The sequence below is a fragment of the Rhopalosiphum maidis genome, chromosome 4, assembly GCF_003676215.2.
Source record: "Rhopalosiphum maidis isolate BTI-1 chromosome 4, ASM367621v3, whole genome shotgun sequence".
In the NCBI taxonomy this organism is placed as follows: domain Eukaryota; kingdom Metazoa; phylum Arthropoda; class Insecta; order Hemiptera; family Aphididae; genus Rhopalosiphum; species Rhopalosiphum maidis.
In genome coordinates, this window is record NC_040880.1 from 19,578,799 (window position 1) to 19,605,170 (window position 26,372).

The following is a 26,372-nucleotide window of genomic DNA, read 5'->3' on the forward strand; positions in this document are numbered from 1 at the left end:
TGATCTAGATCAAGGGTGGCTAACTTATGACACAAGTGCCTTTTGCACCACACATTTGACGTTATTGAATGGCACGCTAGCATCAGAAAAAATAAAAAAATATATTAAATTTTATAATAATATTATGTTATTAAATACATTATAATTATATTATTGTAGTATAATTGTTGTAAATTTAGTTTCCATAGAAATTGGATACTCAAACCTAAAATGACAGATTTTTACGATTTTAGTTATTTTATTGATTGTCTTCGCAGACTTGAAATTGTTCGTCATTATGTCTTATTATTATTTTGTACGGGTACAAGGTACATTATACAATTGTTAATACTGTATACTTCGATATTGACTAAGTTTTATAAGATGTTATTTTTTATCAAAAATAAGTTCAATCTTCTGAAATAAGGAAACACATGACATTTTAGTGATAAATATATTATCGTATTAAAATTATTTTTTCTCAAATAGGATGCAGAGCTTCAATCAGAATCGTTTTTTTTTTATATATAGGTAAGACGATTTATCGTTGAATTTAAATTTAACACATGATTTACTTATCAATAATTAAGAACACTTAAATAAGCATCATCAGTTTCCCAAGTTTGCTTTTATTGAATCAATATTTAACAATATATATAAAGATTAATAAAATTGATTTAACCTATGTAAAAAATAATAAATTGTCTTAGGTAGTTTATATTATTGTTAGGTAATTTATTTTTTGAAATTAAATATTGAAAATATGTAAATTGTTATTTAGTTTCATGTGCATATATAGAATTAGCGATTGTACATCGTAATCAAAAAAGTTTAAAATAGTGGGTGAGGTATGTACCTACACATGAAAAGAAGATTGATGACGAAATAAATTAATAAATCAATATTGCGCATAAAAAAAACTATAGTCAGAATACACAGAGATCGCGGTTTCAAAAATATCGTTTTACCTAGATGATAGATAGACAGCAGTGAATTAAAAAGTTTAATACATAACTTTGAAAACCTTGATAAATCATCATATTTAAAAACAACTCTGAGTGTAGCTCGTTTTATTATAATGTGTATGTTACGTAGGACTATATTATTAAAATTGTAAATTTTGAGTAAATTATAGGTATGTTAGGAATTAAAATGCAATGAATATAGAAATTACATTATTACAAAAACTATTTAATTGAGTACTAAAATTAACTATTTAAGCTATTATTGTTTAAGTGTTTGGTACCTATTGCAATATTATTATTACTATCGTAGCAACTTAATCATATAAATGTATCACGTACTTTAAAGATAAGTAATTAAAAAAGACATTTTACAAATTGTCAAAGAACCTCGAAAAAGCAGATAAGAGTTAAGCAAGTATCCGCTTTTAACAAAATATGGACTAAACTAAGCAGAATTTTATTATTTATAAAATTCAACAATTTATTATTCCTATTGAACAAAAAACTAATAATACCAAACTATATAGGTACATCATCATTATTTTAAATTCAAAATACGTTATACTTCACAGATGGTTTTTAAAACAATTATAACATATATGTTTTATCAGTTCACAATTATATTTGATATATATTGATAAATACATACAGACCTATATTTATCATTCTATTAAAAATAATCAAAAATAAATTTCTCAAATTTTATAAATAATTATTAACATGCCGATGATATTAAAAGCCTAATATTAACCATAATTATTTTTGAATAACTGCATGTGTATTTTGTCTATTTAACAAAAAAAGAAACTGAAGTTGTAAATTAATATTATTTCCGTTCTAATAGTTAGTAAGTTATATAATATACGTAAACTAATGGACATTGTTGACAATTAAGTTACATTTTACAATTAAAATTGTTAATTATAAAAATCAAATAAGGAAAACATTTCAATAATACAATTATGTAGGTATTAATTTTATTTATGGTACACTATATACACACATATATAATTTATTACGTGGTATCATCAACAATATTACTATTTACTAAATTGTATTTTTTTCTAACAATACAACTTAAACATATGAGTAGAATGAAAACTTAAAAATCCTCATAAGAAAAACATTAGTAGAATAATATTATGTTGATGCAACCTTGGATGAATGATACTTTTCAGTTTGTTCACAACAACGTGTCATTAGTCTTTAGAAAACACACAAACATTTTCTTGTTAAGTATCAGCGTAACGCATAAAAAATAATCAGCTCAACTTAAGGAAGGGGCTAGGAGGTTGTAACTTCGGGCTCCGATATTATTTTGGGCTTTGGACCCCTGTTGGATGATTATGAATATTAAAGTGGCACTGTGAAATTGTATGATATTATTATTGCTTTAGTTAGACATTTAAATTATGTATATCAGTAAACATTAGTTAATATTTTTAATTTGTAATGACATTATTATAACCATCTATCGATAGTTAATAATTATATTTAAATTGTATACAAGTATTAAAAATTAATTTATGTCCTGTGAATAAAAATTTTGTTCACTAATGCAATAATTTTATATTTTATGTTCACTGTCTTTTTTAAATAACATTTGACAAATATTAAAGGTCCCTAAAATTATATTGCCCTTAGCCCATATTTCCTAAATTGGGCTCTAAAAGTAATATAGGGAATACTTTATGTACATGATAAATAATTGTGGGACTTGGACGTAGTTTTAATAAAATTCCAATGAACTATAAAAATTAGTTGAAAAAATTCCAAAATCACATTAAAATAAATGCAACTATGAATATACTTATAGGCTATAATAGTACATGGACAAGTGAGTTATGTTAATTATCACAAATTAAATAAAAAAATAAAAATAATTACTAACAAACATTAATTTATTTTATATTTAACATTAATAGCATATCAATTGGTAGAATTAACGATGTATTAATAATTATTTGAATATGTTTAATATTACCCAAAAAAGCATGCTTAAATAAATATGACATAATATTAAACAAATGTTTATTAACAACATAAGTATAATTCTTATTTAAATGAAATCTTTTATATTTAGTCTAATGCAATTTATGTTAATTATATGAAGTTAACTGTAAACTTTATTAATTGAAAACTGTTGATGAGAAAGTGTTCAATAATATTATGGTCACGTGAATTTTTATTTGTATTTTATACTGATGCTATAATAACTAAGAATACGCAAATTTATTCTGCATCAAAAAACAAACAAGCATGTACCTAATTTTGTTTAAAATAGGTAACATAAATATTCTTTTAAATACGATTTAGAATTATTCATTGTATATTCACAAATATATTCTATGCACAAAAGTATGGATTAAAATAATTAGGAAGTTTACATTTAAGTATAACTTCCTAATTATTTATCATCTACAAAATCCAAGGAACTTCACTTGAGCATTTTGCATTTTTATTTTAATTTACAGATATAAAGTAAGTAAAACTAAATTTAATTTTTATAGGGCAGGACAGCTGTATCCCGTCTAGCCACCGTCTCATCTTGCCCCCCCCCCCCAGTGTTTATTTCCCAAATTATTCTGTTAATTATTTTTCTTAATATTATTATTCAAGTAATCGATTATTTACTTATGTATAGTAGAGAAGTAAACGTAGATATAATATAATATCGCGGAGTACCAACCTATATTATGGAATAAATGTAATTATTTATAATAATAATTATAAAATTATTGTTATTATTTTCATTGTTATTATATTGTTTGATATAAAGTACAAATAAAATCAATTTTAATAGTAGTTATACTCATATAACACTGAAAATTATTATAAATATATAGAAATTTGAATTTATCTTCTTTATTATAAACTATAATGTAATACTCAGTGCTCTAATATTTATTTTGAATTTTTTATTTATGATTTTATAATAGGTATACCAACACAATTTGATATTGGATTTTGTTGACTAAAAACTGCTATGTATAATTAAATAATATAATATCTTAATTTAGAAAAAATTAGGCGAAGTTTAACGGCAGCAAAATTGAAACTGATCGACACATCAAATTATAATAATGTGTGAATGAAATTTTTTTTTATATAAATATCTTCTAAAAAAAATGAAATGTTAAAATATATAATAATTTGATTAATAGTATTTATAAACGATTTATCTAAAGACGACATCTAAATTATTCTGTTTCTATCTATACAAATACAGACGATAGAATATACGAAGGATATATTTAAATAAATATTAAATAGTGATATTATCTTCTAAGACAAAACGTTAAGATAGATCATAGCGTCTGTTTGCAATATATCGTCAATTAAAATAATAACCAAACGTCACGACTTGTCGGTAAATACAAAATAGCATCTATGCGTGCTCATCATGACGTATTTCATTGAGAAATTATTACGTCAAGACTCAAGATTGTAACGCCATTATAGTTTATAACAATATATACATAAAAGAATAATAATAATAAAAAAACAACAACTCATTTTTGTCGTGTACACAAAAAAATGCATTCATTGTAATTTAACGTAATAATTGTATATAAGTATGTGATTTGATGATCATTAATTACAATAAACGTATAGTATATCATAATAATATACATAATAATATACCTGTACACGCTCTCGTCGTAATAGAGAAGAATTCGCAGCGGCTGATTCACACTTCTTTTTCTCATTATGTGCGGTGATTCAATGTGCACTCCATGTATTACCTGCAATAACAATAAAAATGGATAAAAATATATGTATTAACACAACTAAGCATCATTTATCATTATTAAAAAGCAATTCATATAATTAACTATATTGTGATCTCATTCAATGAACACGATCACTTAAAATGATTTATGGTAAAAACACTTAGGTAATATGAAACAATTAAATTAATAAATAGTTAACGAAACACAATTCTGATCAAAGACAGTTGATCGATAAGTCTATATTTTTAAGAAATATGTTATTGCATATCTATTACTATTATTAATGCATATTGTATAAGCTGAACTAATTGGTGCCAAAATAAATTGCACAGATTATATACTTATTTATTATCATAAGATAATTTTATATAATTTTAAAATTATCATTACGTTTGTTTAGTAAATAATAATATACGTAGTAGCAAAAAATTTTTAAATACATACAAATAATATTTTTTTAAATTATAACAAAATAATTAAAACCGTTAGTTTCCATCGAAATAACTAATTTCTTAGAAAGTTAAATATCAAACGTTTAAAAAAATTTTTCGCTGCTTATTTTTAATATTTTTAAATTTCTATAAGAATGAATCATATATGTTCATGTGGATGTAGAACCTTGTAATATATTTTCAAGAATTTTGACCGAGCATAACAAACTTTGTAGTTATTCTCTCTGATTATTTTTAAAAGCACTGAGAATTTTTTTACTTTTCCTTAAAGTACCAACTAGATCCAATTTTCTAACAAAATCCAGCTATAAAGTAGAAAATCGAAGAATGTTTACTATTCCAAAAGGTATATCTCCAAAGGCACACAAAAATATACTTTAATATTTTTTTATATTATATTACAGGTACATCATTTTAAAACCAATATATTCAAAATTTAAAGTTCATTTAAAAATTGCTTGAAAATTATTTTAAATAAAAACAATATTATAGGCGTATACTAATACACCACATATTAATTTTTTTGACAACCTTATATGACATCTATGGTATTATAATATTAGTTATACATATGTATATTCCGTGCATTTTAAGTATAGGTCATACCCACATGTGCTGTCTTTATCTCACTAACGTACACCGTAACAAATTTAAGTTCAGAAAAATCAATTTTATGCTGTTTGTTTTAATATGCTTTAATAGTAAAGTAAATTTACTTACTATTCAACTTGACGGTAAGAATATTATCTAAGGCTTCACGTAGGGTTTTTTTAGATATTTTAATTTTAAACTGAGTTACAAGTTTATAACTATATAAAATATTAAATCTTTAAAATGCTCGTATAACTCACTTTATAATTAAAATATCAATAAAAAGTTACGCGATACCCTAAATAATATTCTTACCTTTTAAGTTTGATAGTAGGTCAATTGACAGCTAACTCCATAAAATAGATTCTGCTGAACATAAATTTGGTATATATTGTACATTAGTAAAAATACAAATATCTATTCGCCGCTATAGCGATGACCAATTATGTCAAAAATATAATCGCTATTCAAGTCGCTTTGCTAACATCGTTTGTACATTAATATTATGTATTTTTATCCGTGGCCAATATAAGTCTTATCTTCTGATCAGACACAATAATCAAAATGCTTAAAATTAAACTGTATAGCGGTGTATAATAATATGCTGATGGGTATAAGACAAAGACAACACATGAGGGCACGGCGTACATGTTGGTTAAATAATCGATTTTATAATTTTTTTAATACATTACGAAAATAAACGTATATATTATTTTCTCAAAACCGTTTTCATATAAAATTAAAAATACACACGTACCTAATTCGGAGATAAATTTAAGGGACCCAAATTATACAACACAATGAACAAAAAAAAAAAAGAAATCAATGTTGCATAATATTCCGATATTCGGTAGCTAAGCAAAGTAAAAAATATGTAATCTAATAGGTAAATTTCTTTTACTTGCCATATTTATTTATTTCCTATCGCTTAAGCGGAATTGCAGTCAAGGTAGATTGATCATAGGATAACAATAAAAAAACTGGGGAAGTCACACTGCTGTATAGTAGATATCGAGATTACTTCGTCATTGAGTAGGCTCTGAGTATAAATGTATAATGGTTGTGTTCAATTGAAATTCAATGACAAATCATAACATACCTTGAAATAATTATTCTGATGTGAAAACATCTTGTCAGCCTATACAATCCCTAAAGATATTTTAAAATTGAATTAATATCAATATTAGTATTTTATTTTGCTATACGGTAAGTTTTAATACGGTAGTTTGATAAATAAACATAACATAATAACTATTATAATTGTTATTAACTTATGCCTGTACTGCAACTGTAAACTGTTATGAATTTATGGTAAGTTAGATTTTAATGTATTTAAATATTTTAATTGCATAAAGAAAATAATATGTTTGAATAATATTTTTTAGATAGCAACAAAATAATTAAAATTGTTAGAGAAATCATTTTTCATGTTTAAATATCTAATAAAAAAAAAAAAATTCAATAATGAAAACCATTATTGCTCCGATTAAAATCAAATTGATACTAGTATTATACAGTTAAATCGAATCCAACGTATTCATATGAAAAAAAAATTTCCGGAATTCTAATGTTTTCAAATAGGTATACTTGCAATTGCATAAATTAAATCGAGTAATTAAAAGCCTCGTGACTACATTTTTAAATCCACCATAATATCAGGAAGTTGATGTTACAACATTTTAACTATAATAATACAAGCTACATAATTTAATAAATATTATTATGAGAGTAGGATTTTAACAAAACATTGTTATTTTTCTATACCCGTAAGTATAGTTTTATTATTATATAGTATTTATATATATACTGCAACATTGTGCGACTTCGTTATACCCAAATATATAGAGTATTATGTATTCAAATTACATTGTTTTTATCTGCTTTTGATAAATTAAATAATATAATATATATTCATAGAATAAACACAATTTTATATGTAGGAAACTATTATTGCTAAGTAAATCAATATAGGTTAAATTCAGTTTTGTGTATGTTATTTCGAGTAATTTACTCGTTTTAGCTATTTGAATTTATAAAAATAAAAATATATTTATATATATATTTTTTCAAAATATAAAAATAAAATTGTAAAATGTGATAAATATGTTTTCAATACTTCCATACATTATTATAAATTTATAATATTATATATACATATATATCAAACTATGTTACATGAACGGGCTGGGAGCATATTATAATATAATAATATGTGCACCCAGTTACCTAATATACTCTGTTGCGTGTGTGCACCAACCACTACAGCATTGTACACTAGACTAACCGGTACCTATTGTGTTGTATTCAATATTCATACCTAATAAAAATGAATTATTAGATTTATAATAATGCTATATGATTTTCTTGTACCCATGTTACAAGTACGTATAACAGGTAAATTTTCGTTCAACAATTCACGTATAGCTTCATTAGTTTCAATATTAGAATGAATTTAAACCTATTATCAAACTTTGAAATAACATCATTGACAATATTTTTGCGGGCTTTTTTTTTTTTGTTTGAATTTTAAAACGAGTTTTACGTTATGTGTATTATATTCTTCTCTATTGGTTCTGGTCTTTGCCGCTAAATACAAATCTTCACATCTGTCCTCTGTAGCTTCCCTTCACCTGATTTCTAATCCTATCGTTTTTATATCATTCTTTACACAATTTTCCCACTTTAATTTAAAATTACCCCAAAGGTTTTTTTCCTATTTAGGCTCTTCTTCTATTAACCGCCTAACTAGAGATCCTTGCTTACACCAGGCGTGACCCACCCACATAAGTATACTTTTTGTGATCTCCTTAACTATATCAGATCTCTGAAACTGCATTTAAAGTTCATAATTATGTAATTTTCTCTATCTATTTGTTTGAGTATCAAAGACAGGTCTATATAATTTTCTTAAAACTTTCCTCTCAAATATCACTAGTCTCAGTAATTCGGCTTTTCTCAGTTCTCAAATCTCAGAACTTTATATGAGAATAGGTCGTAATAATATCAATTACATCCTTATATGTAAAATAATACAGATAAAATACATCAATAATTAGAAAAACTCAATTTTTAGCTGCAAGCACTTAATTATGTATAACGTTTTATTAAATAATATATACATAAGTTAATAACAATCATAATAAAATATCTATAGTTAATGGTTAATGCACGTTAGACTATAATGCAAATTAAAAAGATTTTTATTACACCAGACTACCGAATAACTTAATCTAATGAGCATTAACGATTACATATAAATGTGCAAGTGATGAGTATAATATAAAACCGTTTTAATATACTAATTCTAGTAAATTTAATTTATTACAACTGTTACAGCATAATAATTAGTAAATAAAGTATTTAATTAAGCTAGTCGATAGCTGTATAAATATATAAATATTATGTTCATATTAGTAACGCTTTGAGGTAATCCGTGAAATTATATATTAATATAAATTGTCATGGTTTTACCTAGCTTATTGTTTATATTATTTTTTAGAAACCAAAAATTTAAAACTATTAAAAAAATATCTGCATTTTTTTTTATGATTTCATAGCTATTAGTTAATATTATGGTCAATAATACAAATTCGACTATAATCGTATTTCGTGCGTTGCACTTGACCCTCCATAATAACCATCCGTGACAGTGACGAAAAATTATTCTAAGGCTTACTTTCATCTTAATATATATATATATATATATATTGAATGCTATTAAACTAACTATTAAAAACAATAGTATATCATAGTTAAAAATAACCAAATTTCGAAAGAACTTAAAATAAATAATAATTAAAAATGAATTTTAAACAATTAAGTACATTTTAAATAAAATATCTTGTTGGAATTTTAATAATAAAAAAAAAGTAGATTCAAAAATATAATATACATGAAAATAAACCATTAATAGATATAATACTTTAATTATATTTCTAATATAATATATAATATAATATATATTTCTATTATATACTCAATTTACATAACACGTACATTATTTTTTTAGTTTAAAAAACATGAAATCAATAAGCCCTATACATAGATGGATACTACATAATGTATCTCTGCGTACATAATGTATATGCATTATACGAATTGCAATTACTATGTGAATTTGGGATCATATTGTACATGTGATTGAAACTAATTGATGTAGACTGGAAATACACAGTAGTTGAAACTTTATTTAGTTACATTGTTGACTTCCTATACGTAACGCTCCACCGAGCCGTGTCGAATATACACATATTATTATATTAATTTATTACGCGTGTGTTTTTATAATGATAATTTATTTCTACCTATAAATTACTCTAAAATTAAATCAGCCATTGCAACATATCTGTCGTGATATTATTTATTAGCAATGAAGTAAAATATGTGAATTATATAATTATATATTTGACATTACGTCAAGACCAAAAAAACGATACAATTTGATATTCAATAAAATTAAAGACGTTGTCTATGGCAGGAAATTAAATGGAACATCTAGAGGGGAAAAAATATATTTTATTTTTTAAAAACTGTGATTTAAGATTCTAGAAAAATGAAAACAAACAATTAATCGAAAAACAGTCAAAGACTTGCATACCGAAACACACTTACGTCAAATATTGAGGGTTTTTGACGTCGTTATTAAAAATTTAACACTTTTCGAGATAATGAATGAACGTTAAAAGAATCACACTGTATAGTGATTTTAGTAATTAATTTTCAAATAATTATTCACAAATATTATAACTATATTATGAATGAAATTACATAGATAATTATATAAATGATATAAATAGTTTTAGTTGATATTTATTTATTTTTCATTTTAAAAAGACATTTTGGAAATAGATTTTACTAATAAAATCGTGATAAAAATTGTATAGATTTATAATTATTAAAAATATGAAAATAATACATAACTATTATACGTGCTGACCATGTTTTTTTATCATTATTATTATTATTATTATTATTTCAATGAATGAAAAGTTCAATACTATTTAATTAATAAAAGATACATAACGTATTATATTTTAATAAATTGCAGTAAGAAAGAAACTAAGAAATAAAGGAAGAGATAAATAATTTTCTGTCAATGTGAATTAGACTCAAAATTAATTTACTCGGTCGTGTACCTTCTGGAACTATGCCATAGGATTACGCAATTTTTCGATTGTCCATTACGAACCGTTATACGGAGATTCATCACGTACAGACTGACCGAATGTTGTAAGATTTATTTATTAGACACGAATATTATTGACTATTGTTATTCCTATAATGTGTAGATAGTTATAGTTATCGTAGTAGAAATTATTGCTCCGATGAGAAAATACTGAGAAACAATAGTCGTTTTTAAATATTAAACAGTTTAAAATTTATTTATCAATATTGAACCTTTGTTATTAAGAATGAAATCTTTACCAAAAATATTAAATTAATTTAAATTAAACAAACATTGGTTGCTATAGATAAGCCTAAATTGTTTCCAAAAAAGGTTTCATAAATATTAAATACACTATAATTTATAGTTTATGTTAATGATGAATGGCTTACCATTTTAATAAAATCTTTATTTAAGTGGGAACGCACGTATTTGAAAAATTTATAAAAAAGAAAATACGATTATTAATAATATAAGTGTAAGAATATAACTAAGACTTCAATAGTTATAAAATACATTTTAAATAGGTTGTTATTTTTTATTTTTTATTATTTTAGCATAACATGTTACATTTTAATTATTACTATAATATATCTATAATATATTGTAGCTATTTGCTACGTTTAAGTTTGTAAGTAATATTAATTTTAATGAGTAGAGACAATACATAAAGAGTCAGTAAGTATAAAAATAATAAGATTTAGGTAATAGGATATGAGCGTAATTATTTTTCGTTGTAGGAATTTTCGGAGTCTTCCGATAGAAATACCTACGTCCTGTGTCAGCTAGAGTAGTAGTAAAGACGTTTAATTTTGTTTTCAAATCCGTAGAATCGAGTTACTTCTGATGTTTGGTAACGTATACTATTTATTTAAGTAGTACGTAAAACATTAAAAATTATTAAATAATAACAGGAATTTTCTACTAAAAATCAGATAAATATATTGTAAAATATAAACTTACGCATCAGTAAAATTATTTATGAAATATATGAAATCCCTCGTCTATATATGATTATACTGAATAGTTTGTATACTAAACCAAAACAAGGATAAGTACCTATATATTATTAAAGTAAATATTTATGTTTTCTAAATACACAATACACACCCTATATAATATATTCACATGCCCCGTGTAAACAAACTCTATATTTAATATAATACAATATAAATGTTTTATAACTTACATTTTACACTCAATCATGGTTTAAATAAACTAAAGTAAAAGTTAATAAAATTGATGCTTAAATAAAGCGCTTCCTTTTTTTTTTTTATAGGTATTATAATGTTAATGCAATAAAGAAGAGTAAGATGGAAACACATTTATTATTATTATTATTATTTAGAAGTTGCTTGCTCATAACCAAATTTTATACATATTATTCGTTCTCATACCTACATTCAACCAACCCCCCGCAATGAGTCATATAATACGTTTGTTACTTGAATATTATACAATAGATTCGTCTACAACATATAAATTATTATTTCATAGACTAAGAAACACATACTACATAACCATTGGGAACATAGATTTTTTTACACATAATAATTGAATTTCATGCTCAACTGGCAGAACAAAATTTCCGGTAAAAATAGTATAAAAAAAACTACCTACAAAAATATATAGGTTTTATCCGTGGACTACTATGATTTTTTAAGATTAAAAATCACATTCGTCGTACAAACTTATATAATTAGATAAAGTAAGTAAAGTAATAGATACCTATGGTACACAATTCCAAATTATTGTTATTTCAAACTTGAAACTAAAATTTAAATGAAACCTAAGTTCAAATTGTAAAATGATTAATAAGCGTTTTTGAGTTATATACATGGCATATCTGCAAATACGTCACAAATAACATAGTTATATTATAAAATTGAGATATTAGTAAAAAAATAAACTATAGTCGTGTGTTTCTATGACTTGGGTGTGAAAACGTCTTTAATCACACTATTTTCATTTATAAAACCTAACTTCTCTAACCTAACCTTGAACCCCAATATTAAATATTATTACACGAGTTTAAGCAGAAGTTTATAAGGTTATCTTTTTAATTTAAAGGATAGATTTATGAGTATTTTTACTATTTTTTAAGTATACATATGATTTGATAAAGTCATTTACTTTTGTTAAGTGGACGTGTTTCGCACACGCTGAACGTTTATCGTTTATTACATTTATTAGGCTAAATCAAATTTTAAAATTAATTCATTATTTATCTTACTGGTGAGAGTTGGCCATCAAGGAAAGAAAAAAAAATAGATACAATTTAGTTAAAAATAATCAAATACAGTAAAACTTCCATAAAACGAATTCGAATAAGCAACAAAAAAAATTCGTAATATGGAAGAATTTGTTAAATAGAATTACGTATTCATTAACAATGAAAATCATAGTTCTTAAAAATATTTCGTTAAACAGAAAATTTCGTAAAATGGAAGTGCGTTGTATGGAAGTTTCACTGTAATATTAATATAAGTCGTATTTTAAGCTTCCCTTATAAAAAGAATTGTGATTCTTAAATTATTACTTACTGGTCAATTATGCATTTTTTTCTAAATTGTAACAAAAATAACATAACTATATATTATAGTTTGTTAAATCAATTGTATAATAAATTTCATTATTTTTTATCGGTATTTTTTTCATTTTTGCTATAGAAAAAACTATAAAAAAAATCCTTAACATAACATCCATGCAAACTAACTCGATGAAACTTTAGGAACATAACTTCTTCTATATAGAAAATGATAAGAGATAAAATTAACTGAAATAAAAAATATTGCTTAAATACAAAAATTATAATTTATAATTTTAAATATAATCCTTGATAATTAAATAATCTTTTTTTATGTGGCTGTTACTAGATATTACAAAGCGTGTAAAGATACAATCGACAATTAGAATTGTTTAATGTTTAAAGTTAGTAAGTAATAGTAGCGAAAATTAGAGATATCGATAGTGTCAATTGATGTTGCTATGTATACATAAAATTTAAATAGAAATGTTGAAAAACAGAAAACATGATGTAACAATAATGCTTATTATTGTAGTATACACCATAGAAAACGTTAAATTTAATGAAGTAATCAAGAATGAGAACAATGTATATCCGGAAATAACAAAGTTGGTATTCTATGGAAAAAACAATATGTATTACGTTATGTCTAGGTAACTATTCCGAAAGACTATTTTTTCTGTAAGAACAATGGTTTACGATCCACGGTTGTAATTTTAGAAAGAAAGCACAATAAATAATTATTAACGATATATCAAAAACATAAATAATCAGTGGTATTTACTATTTAAAATATTTTCACTCTGAGGTATTATGAATATCGCTATAATAATCAATATAAATCACAGTTAGGCGGTTAGGCCATTTGAAAAATCATGGTTTTTGCTATAGACAGTAATAAGAAAGTAGTCTAAATTATATTCAAAAGGTGGTATCTACTTCAATAATAATTTTAACTAAAAAGATTATTAATATAACGTGCAAATTCTATATAATAAACTAAATAAATACGACCACTCATCAATATGCTACATAAACAATAAACAGGGAATACAAATTATAAAAATAAAATAACTTGTATAGTTTTGTATATTATATCATTTAAATAATATGTATTTATATTAAAAGAGAAACAAAATTTAAAGTTAGATCAGCATTAGAAACTAAATTTAATAATCATATTATACAAATAAGTAGACATTTTAGAATCAATACAAATAATATACAAAATAGCAACTTTAAAATAAACGATAACATTGCAAAACATTATCGGAACAAATAAAAATATAAAAATATGTTAATAATATAAAAATGAAACATTTTAAAGATTATGATTGACAGTTATAAAAAAAATAAACATAAGATTTATCAATCATGGTGCATATTAACTACGGATATTTCCAAGCATAGAATATTTGCGCATGACAATTTTATAATCGTTATTATTATTCCGCATGTCTTAACTTATTATAAATACGCGACCTGTTTTGTCTTGGCAGTATTAATTCAATGTAAAAAAAAATTTAAATAACAACCATATAAATTGAATAACAATAACCGATTTTAAGCATAATAAAAACGCAACAAATAATACTGTAGACATACCTATATTACAGGTGTAGACTGTAGAGGTAGGACATGGGCTATAATAATGCATTGAAGACCTAGATTTACTAAAATTTCATTGTAAAAAATAAAATAATAATAATACCTAATTATGAAGTTAGAATTCAAATATTAAAATCTGTTAGGAATCAAAACAATTACAGATAATACCTATATATTATATCTATGAATTATTTAAATAGTTTTATTTAACCGCAGTAATAATACCACCTACATTTTTTTATTTAGAGCAGGAGAAAGGAAACGATAAATATTAATATTCAGTTTTTACTTTTCTTTTGTAGGTATTTTTATTTTTGAAAAACACTTTCAAAGACAATCCTAGACTGTAAAAGTGCACAAAGTTTTAAAGTTTAGACATCTAACAGTTGAAAAGAAATTGTAAAACGTTATTCAGACACGTCAAAATTAAAATATCTATTGATTTCTTAAAATAAAATATTTGAATAATTATGTGTTCAAACTAAAATAACAGTTATGGTTATAAATAAAGAAATGTAAGTTCTATAATGATATTAGTATAGTTCATATATATATAATATACTTTAAAAAAATCGTCATTTAAAAATGATAACTACAATATTAATATAATATTATCACATGAAGTATAACATAAAATATAGCAACACGATTTATTTTCCAAATAGTAAAAAATATAAATGAATCAATTTCATTATACCTACTATATTTAAATAAAATCTTAAAAAGCGTCAAGCATATTTTTAAAACAAATTTTGGATAGTAATAATTTCATTAATTTAAAATCATAAATAAATTAAACACAAATGTATTAAAAAGTTTGAACAAATTTTTATAAATAAATTAGATTTAAATTTAATTTAAAATATATCAACATAAAAAATATCAACTAATTAAAATTATTAATAACCTATACTGTAATTTAGAATCAATTATAACGGAGCCTTGTTAAAAGCTAATTTGTTGTACTGTCCTATTATTATTACCACCTATCCATACATCCTATATAGTCATATCATATTGAACACTTGTTTTTGTAAATGTGAATCTAAATGTTGCATAACGGTTCTCTGAGTCTGGTACAAAAAGAAGCAGACAAAACTGGTTTCCTGCTATTTTTTTCATCGTTAAACACTTCTAACAGTATTATAAGTAATAACATTCTTAACAAAAAAAAAAAACAGGTTTTTGTTTGTTATTTACATTTATTTAGTAGGCAACCTAGGCAATAAAAAGTTCAATACTTTGATCTGTAAATGAGGTGCTAATCAAACTTCAGTTTGTTAAAAAATAAGATATATTGACATTAAATCCACAGTTGGTTCAACTGTTTTTTTGTATTTGTAATTGGATTCAAATACAACTTTGTAATATATTACATCATTAATATTTTTTTCTAATATCCACATAGTTTGCGATAATATTCCAGTTTAAAACAATAAAACGACAAAAATTATATAATATTATCATATCCAAAAATAATCCATACCCAATTTCTATAATTGTATATTATAGTATATTAACATAAAACAGAAAAAGCGTTTTTACAGACAGGACATAATAATGTATAGTAGGCACATGTACAAGTAAACATAATATTATGTACTATTATAATATAATTATTTTAAATATCGGCTATTGCAATATTATAAAAAAAAATTAAATACTTACTAACGTATTACGTATACTAAATAGATACATTTCAAACATCTACAAATTATACAAAATTGCTTAAGAAATTCAATGACGCAATGAAAGTATGAAATACAGACAAAAAATTTAAATTTTATTATTGAGGTTAATGTCACATTACTATTTTATTCATAACAGCATTTAAAACTCGATAGACATAAGCTGATAAATATTTTGTGAAATTTTGCCAAGTGAAAACAAATACGTTTTAAGAATAATCATCACGATAGAATTGTAACACCATTTAAACGGTTGCCAAAAATAAATGTTGAGTTGAAATCGAATTGTGTGCTCTTCGTCATACACATGATTTTCTAGCATGTTCTTTTTAATGTAAAATAGCAATATTATCTAGTGATGCGACTTTCTCCGGTAAATTGTATTATTTATCCATTCCTCTGCCTAAAATTATTATAATGTCGGAAAAAGATATAATGTATATATTAAATCACATTGACATTTCATTATTACTTTTATTCGTTCAACCAAATGAAAACTCATTTATTATTTCAAATTAAATTTTAAGAAAAATTATGAATTACGAAGACTAAAAATATTCATGAATAATAATAAATTGTTTATGATTTAATAACGTACCAATTAACAATAAAAAAAAAATAAAAGTGTTTTCTAATTTTTTGTACCAAATTATTGAAAAAGTGTAGAATTTAAAATAAGTTAATAATATTATGATTCATAATGATAAATTAAATAAATAAATGGATCCATTTTATCCCTTGTGAATCAAAGAAATCAAATCGCAAAAACATCTGTACCATTAAAATAATTATTAACTTATACAGATTTAGGGTAATGAATTATTATTTTAATAACGTGGTTTATTATTTTCAACAATAAATATGAATTAAAAATATCAAAATACTGCATGGTCTGTAAAATTCTATTACATTCATTATATTATATTACTATTTATTTTAAATACTGTACACGTTATAGATATTAGATACTATTAGGTTTAAAAATTTTTTAGTAAATATCTATTTACACGATTTAATTGAACAATAAAATATTTAATAATAAATTTAAAATTGTATTAATAATTATATAATGTTATTAAAGTTTATAATTACAAGTAAATATAAATATGAAAATATATGAATATTATTTATTTATGTATATAATATACATGTTAATCAAGTACAAACAGCGGCAACAGGTATGCTATTTATTTTGAAAACTAATAACAGTTCAAGGTTCAACGGTAACAAAATTGATTATTATGTATTTATACATAGTACAAACTAATAATTAAAAATATAAGTATAGTACTTTAGTAATAACTAATAAGTGATGCATATAATATATAAATAATACGTAGTTACAATTAAATACTCATCTGGGTTAGGCTTTAAAAATCAAAGTTGCAAGAACTTTAAAAATTCATTATGTATTGAATAACTATATTGCGCATATTATATACGATCAATTGTTGATTATTTGTTGAAATATAGTAAGTTCAATACAAACAATATAATCAATTTAAAATCGATTTTTGAGAACATTATCTTTTAGATGCAACGTTATATGACAATCTCAATGCTCTTACAAGTCATTATTAACTTTTATAAACCTCGAATCATTAAAAACAAGACGAATAAGGTTAGATCTGTTTCATTTTTAAATCAGTTAATGAAAAATTTATTTTCCTAATCTACTTGCTAATTTAAATTACTCGATTCCTGGTCATTGGTCATAGTACTACACAATCTATAATATTGATTCTTTTCTTAGTGTAACTAAAAATGATTTTAATGTACATTAAAATTGTTTACTTGCTGAAATTATTTCCAACTATAATCTTATGTAATAATTATATACTAATAAAAAATGTATACTTAAATTGGGCAACCACCCATCTAAAAAATAAATAAATTGTATGATAAAAATAAAAATAAAATAAAAAATAATTATAAAGTTAATTAATATAATTTTAAGTTATATTAAATTGTTTATTATACTGTGTAATAATAAATAGATTGTAAATACTGTGAAATTATTTAATTTTAGGATTATAATATTGCTTATTTTTGTTTTGGATTTACGTTGATACATTTTTTAATTTTAAATTAAATCATAATAATTAATATAAATATTTACTAACAATTATACAAAAGCACTACTCTATATTTCGATACATTTTAAAATACTCATATCTTATTTTTAAATTCACGTCATATTAATTATTTGAAATTATTTTACTTCTACTAATATAATACTATGTTATTATATTATTTAAAAATAAATAATAAATGATTCAACTTTTTTTTTTTTTTTGTAAAATTGGCCCGGAAATTTAAAATAATAAATAAGGTCGGTTGTAAACTCGGCTCGATAACTTTGACCAATAAAATATAATAAGCACCGCATAATTTAATTTGCAAATAATAAAGAAAAAAATAAAGTACTATATTTTATCATATACATTTTGTTATTAACGATTGTTAAAATCTATTTAAACATTGAGACAAATGATTTCATTTTCACATAGGACTTTTGAACATAGGAGAAGATGCTATTTTTCTGCATGATGTATGGGCCTGTGCATTAGTTGATACGTATTTAACACCTAATACATGTGAGTCATTTCATGCGCATTTTAATTTAAGTTTCAATTCAATTCACATCAATATAATATATTCCGTCATTATAAAATTAAAAGAATTACAAACATAAACGTACATTAAAATGAGCAGCCTAAATGTACCATTTCAATTTCAAATTACAAAAACTAAAAAAAAAAGAATTCTTAGAAAGAACACTTAAAAATATAAAAACAAAAAAATATGGGTGAGTGAATACGTCGAACACATGGCGTTTTACTTAAAAAAAAAGATTTATATTATAACCTTACATTATTGCACTACAATGTTACTTATATTTTTACACTTTTTTACACTTACAATTGTACATAAATACATTTTACTTATATTTTTTGAATTGAATAGTCAAATTAAATCCAACAATGAAACATTTTATCTACATTTTTACAAAATTTTAATATTTATAAATAGGCAACAAATTTTATACTATGAATAATATGAAAATGAAAATAATTTTTGTAGGATACTGAGAATCACCTCCGCATGGTGTTCTCTGGGTAATACTAAATGGTTCTCAAAAATATTATAAGAAAATTAAACGTTTATTTTAATTCGGGCCGACTTTACACGTCAATTATTTCTTCCTGAAAAAAAATCCAGACCGAGTTAATAATCGCCCAATAATAATAATAATAAAAATAATAATACTGAACTTGTATTTTTATTTTTATAAAAATGCAGGTGTGTGTATATATTTCAAAAAGTTGTAAGAAAAGAATATCTGGTAGTATGATCTTAATGGTCAAATACATAAAGGAAAAAAGAAGAACGAATAGTTGAAAAGAATGTTTAATTATTAGGTTACTTTCGAAGATTACTAATACATTATGTATAATATACATAGTTCGTATTTTATAAATTTTATCAAATTTACATCAAATATTGAATAATTAATTATTTAAAAGCATATAAGTTATAATTTTATAAGCGTTTAAAATTTAGATATCTAAGTGGATCTAAATGCACATGGGTACTCCGCAAAATAATGGTTTATTAGTTCTCTCAACTATACTTTATGCTTATAAATTCGATTTAATAACTAATTTTCAAAAAGATATTTTGCTTAAGAATATGAAACTAAATATGTACGTTATTATTAAATATATATATATATATAATGCTAACGGTAAAATAAATGATAAAAATATCATATTTTTTTCTACAAAACTGAGTTTATTAATGATTTTAAAGTAAAATAAAATATGAAAAAACTTAAATAATTGTCAAAATAATGAATGTTTACTTATAAAATTCACTGATTATTATAATATATTATATTCCTAGACCAATTAAACGCTTATTAAGTAAGTTAAATTTAACTCATTAACTGATTAAAAATATATGCATTGTATATTTATAGTGAAAACTTAAGAAATAAATAAAACTAAAATCAATAATAAATTAAACTAATATAAACAATTACGATATTTAAAAAAAAAATTATACATTGCACAGTTGATACTAATTCCTAACATAACCTCTGAGTGATATACACCTAATGCATGTAATTATACCTATGTATAATACAATTAGGATTAAAAAATATAATTATTAAATATAAATGCATGAATATTTTATGTCAAAAATGTCTTCTTACATAATATGTACATATATTTATAGAAATAATTTTATGTCTTACATCTTCCTGAGTAAGAAGGCCTAAAGAGTTCCGGGGTCTCGTCAGTATATATAGTATACAATGTATTCCGATCCGTTATTTTACTATAAGCCAGCTTTTACTTTCATATTCTACACCACGTTGCACCAATAAGTTATTTAATAGAGTAGGTATACTTGTTGTGACGGTTTCAGTTTTACTTTACGTATTTAATACAGGCATATGGACATTATACTACACAGAAGGTTCGTTGTGTTCCTTTTTATACACCTCGAGGCTATCACGATTTACCGCGGAAATACTACGTGTGTGTACGCCCATTCGGTCTCCAATATGCAATTTTATTACTATGTGGTTTTTAAGAAAAACGTATAACTTATACTTTTAAATAAAATATTTAAACTAAATAAATGCAATTTTATTAGCTATAGACACAAAGTTGTAAATTTATTTTGTAAATTAAAAAGAGTTTAATAACGTCAGCAAAGATATTTGCGTCCTGTAGTTTACCTAAACCAATTTTATGAGCTATGAAAAACATACGACGACATAAATTAAAAATTTGGTGACTTTATAAATGTATTTTGCAGTACTGTAATAATTAGTATTGGATTAAAAATGAGGAAACAATAATTACGCACATCTAATTAGTCATACATTTATAACTCATATAACTTTGATCATTATTATTATATTTTCATACAAAATATTATTCGGAATATTTTAATCTATAAATTAAATTTCTAATGGTAGGTACCGCTTGTATTAACTACTCGACCAAAATTTAAATTTTATGTATGGTAGTATTCCAAAAAATATACGGGTTTTAAGTAAGGGGTTAAAAATTCATTCAATTAAAAAAAGTTAAAACCGATTACCATAAAAAAATATTTTTGGTTTTTTTTTATAAAATTGTTGTTTTTAACGACTTAAAATTATGCAAAAAATATTAATATTTTTAGAAATATTAAGTGTCTTATTTTAAATGGATTATCCAGTATAAATACCAATAAATTAATAAATTTTATAATGAAATTATTTGATGCACTCAATTTAAGTTCAATATTTTAATTGTTTAATAAAATATTTTTTGGTTATTAACAACAATAGTATGTTAGATCGAATAGCTAATACCAACATACACTAAAAAATAATGCCATCTGTAAGATAACAGGTTTACTGAGCTGATGACCCAATCTCCTAATGACCTTTAAGAACTTTATTTATAAGTTATAAGATAGGTTTTTTAAAATCACAAACATAAAATTTTGAATAATTGACCTTTTTTTATACCAAATATCCGAATCATTATTCCAATAAATATATCCATCATTTTGATCGTTACCAAAATTAGTAACTAATTAGAAAAAAAATCATCATTATTATATTATTTATTATTACTTTTTCTTACCATCTACCTACCATGACAAAAAAAATTATAAAAATAAAAGTTGCAAAAAATCATAATTTTTAACCTGCATAATATTATGTGGACAGTCCTAAGTTTGTATTTAATGGGTAGGAAAACAGAAAATGCTTTGACCCGGGAACTGGGGAACCAACTAGGATACACCCTTTGTAACAAACTGGAGATCAATTCGGACGTTTCGGAACCAATTCAGATAAACCGGTGTATTTTAAAGGGTATATATTATGTAAGGTTAGGACGTTAGGTTAGGTATACGATGTATACTCATTTTCCATTTGGCGTATAAGTATATATCCTGTAAAAATAGCACTAATACAATAAAATATTCTTGTATACTATAAAATTAATAAAAAAATTGTATAAGTAGCTTGTAATGTATAAACAGCATATGAAATTTAAAAATTAAACAATTTGTATTTTGTATTATAAAACAATTTCTTTATTTATTATTTATTTTGAAGGGTTGAATCTTGTTAATTTTGCGCATTGTACTTATAAAACTACAACATTCATTACCTTAAATTTATATAATAAGAGCGTATATACCATAAAGTTTTTGTACAAAAATACTACTGAAGTTACGCATGCCCAATGTCTAATATACACATTTTTCAAAAAATAGTCCGTGTGGAAAAATCAACTACACAATGACACATAGATCAACATTATTATAACCAATACAAAAACTTCATTAATAACCTAAATAATACTAAAGGACCTCTACATTACAAAATTAGCCATAAAACATCTAAGCCTATAAACTAAAATTACTTTTAAACCACAAACAATTTTCCTAAAAGATCAACTAAATAACTAACAAAGAAGATAGTAGATACTTTTATGTTTTCTCAAGTTTCTTTCTACCTATTTATTATAAATTCAAAACTCTGTAAAAACAATAAATTATTTAAAAATATATATTTATTTAAATAATTTGTTACAAATTATACATACGACTATACGAGTTATGTATATTGTATAAAGTATAATAAGTACAATAATATAAAAATGGTAAAATGCAGATACGTAAATATTTGCAACAAAAATATATACATAAATTGAACATAAATCATTTTATATCGCAACATAATATAATTTATTGAATTATTAAATGTACATCTGCACCCTTCATTTTCAAACATTTACCTTACGCATATAAAATAAATGTATTTATTATGATGAAATAAGTGATAAAAAAAATGGCCTGATTAAATTCTTAAACCCTAATTAAAAAAAACTCAAGTGGTATCACTTCTATAGTAACTATAACAGAAAAAGTATTACTTCCACAACAATCGCTAAATTAATAATAATAAATTAAAATGATTCAATTACTTGAAACATATACGTACATAATATCTATTAATTATAAAATGTAGATCATACTTTTAGACAATAGTAATTTTCGTGTTGTTGTTTGTACACAATTCAAATTGTTTACACTTTAAGTAAATATTAGTAAAAACCGTACCTTCACTGTACCTTATTTTATTCATAATAATACATTTTAATCTTTTAAATTATTCCTTATGAATAAACTCATCTTATGTTTCTTTATATTTTTCAAAGACGAGTCAGACTATCATACGGTTTTTAATCATATCCAATATTCGATACAACAGTATTGAACGGGAATTTGACCTGAATTTTTTTTATTTAGTAATACTTAATAATTACATGATTAGTAAGTACCCGGTTAACCTTGTGCGAAATTTCTTGAGAGCGCCATGGGTGACCACAAAAAATGACAATAACACAAAATTGCATTCTACTCAAGAAAAAATATCTTGCATTTTAATTAAAATACTTTTAAATACAAGTAAATATATTTAATACGTCGATACAAGGAAAGTTAATTACATAGTCAAAATTAAAGTTTATTCAGACTTTTTAAACACTTTCTAGTTTATAGTAAGTAGCAGATAAAAATAAGTGGGTATTTAACTTGAAGAAAAACAATTCGTTTGAAATATGTTTGTACCTAACTATTACTATATAAAATATAAACTATGCAACTATGCATATTTTGACAAGCAATATACAATGAGGTTTTTCTCAATTAGAGCTTTTAATTATTTTACCAATCATTAAAAAATTGACGAAAATTAAACACTTAAATCTATTATAACTTTTATGATTTCATTAACTAATAAATAGATAAATAATAAATATTTTTATAACATTTTACGTAATAAAAAATTAATATATTAGATTATTAAATATAAATTATAATTTATAACTAAATAGCAAATTTAAGGAAAAGTATAAAAAAGCTTGTTATAACCACAAAATAAATTATGTGGCAAATATAATTTTAATTTATACCTAATAGTATACTTGTTTTTAGACAGATTTTTGTTATTGTTGGTAGATACTATAAAGAAAAAATAGACCTATAACTTTAAATATTAAAATATATAATGTATAAACATACTTATAATACATTAAATTGAAAATACAAGTTATAATATTACGCAATAGCTACATAGGTACGTTTTTGTATTTAATTTAATTATATAATATTTAACCCAAAGGCGTGTGCAGACTTAAATTTCGGGGTGTGTTTACAATATTTTTGGGACTTTTACATAATATTTTCCCTTCAATTTAATATCTATTTTTAAGATAGTTTGAATTTTTATTTATGATTTGTACTTTTGTACAACATCTAACTGATATATCACAATAAGTTTTTCCACGTACATTTAAAATATTTTAGTGTTTACCAAATATTTTAGAAAAAAATAAATTTTATTTTAGTAACATCAGCACTGGCCCCTTGCTCTGGGATTTCAATTTTAATGCACCAATCACACCCGGCAACCACGGAAACCCCTATGATTTGACCCTAATTTTAACTAGATGCTTAAATTAATTATATAGATACACATTAATTTAATAATACCTAGATTAACGCAGTAATTTTATTATTAAAATCAATTTATAGTGCTTTTTAAAAAAAAATGTAGGCTCTAATAATATAAAAACATTTATCGATTGAATAATAAACTACCACTCCAAGTTTTCAGAAGCAAGTACAACAAAAACATATTTAAAAATGTTGTGATATAAACTAAATACCTAAGAAATAGGCAGTATGAATTTGTGCTTTTTTTTAATCAGATAGAATTATCTCTCTGCCAAAAAATAAATATTAATCCCTTATTAATAAATGAATAGCCATAACATTAATAAACTACCTTCCAGTCAAAACTATCAGGATTCAAAATAATGATTATATTATTATTTTTACTAGGTATTTAACGTTGATTTATCGGAATTTCGCTCATCTAACACGATAATATGATTTTGGTGCCTAGTAGGAACATTATAAAAACTTATACACAGAAAGTACTGTTGTCTAAAGCTATTCTATAGTGGCTATTTCACAGTTTTGCAACTGATATGCCTTCAGGAAATATACAATATTTAAACCAATCACCGTAAAAATTACCCATATATAACTTACAGATATAAGAAAACAAGCCGCTAAATAATTATACACTTATGCACCATAATAGTTATTAGCTCTTACCTCGTCTGGTTTGGGGTACAAATGATTGCAGTGTCTCTGTACGAACATACCAGAGGCCAGTTCGACGGCCAACACCAATACTGCCGCGTAAACGGTTTTCCATTTTACTTTGACTGGCATTTCAGCCACTGGTATTAAAAATATAAATCTAAACAGCACTTGATGAGATCATTTGAAGTGGTACAATCAACTTTATCGTCAAACGAATTTATAATATTATCTTCGTTAATAACACGTCGTCGGAGAAGGAAAAGTCGATTTTGTGAACAACAGACCGCACGCGAATGACAACTGATAAGACACTGAACACAATGTACACAACACAGCGAACGATATGACGAGACCAGCCGAGAGTTGTACGGATGGAATAAATTCTTACCTGCCGGCTGCTGAACACGCACGGTGGCAAGTGGTAGGGCATGAAGTGCGTGACGGAATCATGTCCCCACTCTTTTATAAC

At 23.7% G+C, this 26,372-nt stretch overlaps 1 protein-coding gene across 1 annotated transcript in view; it reads right to left on the minus strand.

Moving 5' to 3' along the window:
- LOC113548604 (leishmanolysin-like peptidase) overlaps window positions 1-26,032 on the minus strand; it is a 65,181-nt gene extending 39,149 nt beyond the window's left edge. Inside the window, exons 1-2 of the mRNA XM_026949566.1 lie at window positions 25,913-26,032; window positions 4,590-4,690 (exon numbers count right to left, since the gene is read on the minus strand). Coding sequence (XP_026805367.1) covers window positions 4,590-4,690; window positions 25,913-26,032 — 221 coding nt within the window. The remainder of the gene's footprint in view (window positions 1-4,589; window positions 4,691-25,912) is intronic.
- Window positions 26,033-26,372: the final 340 nt, after the last annotated feature.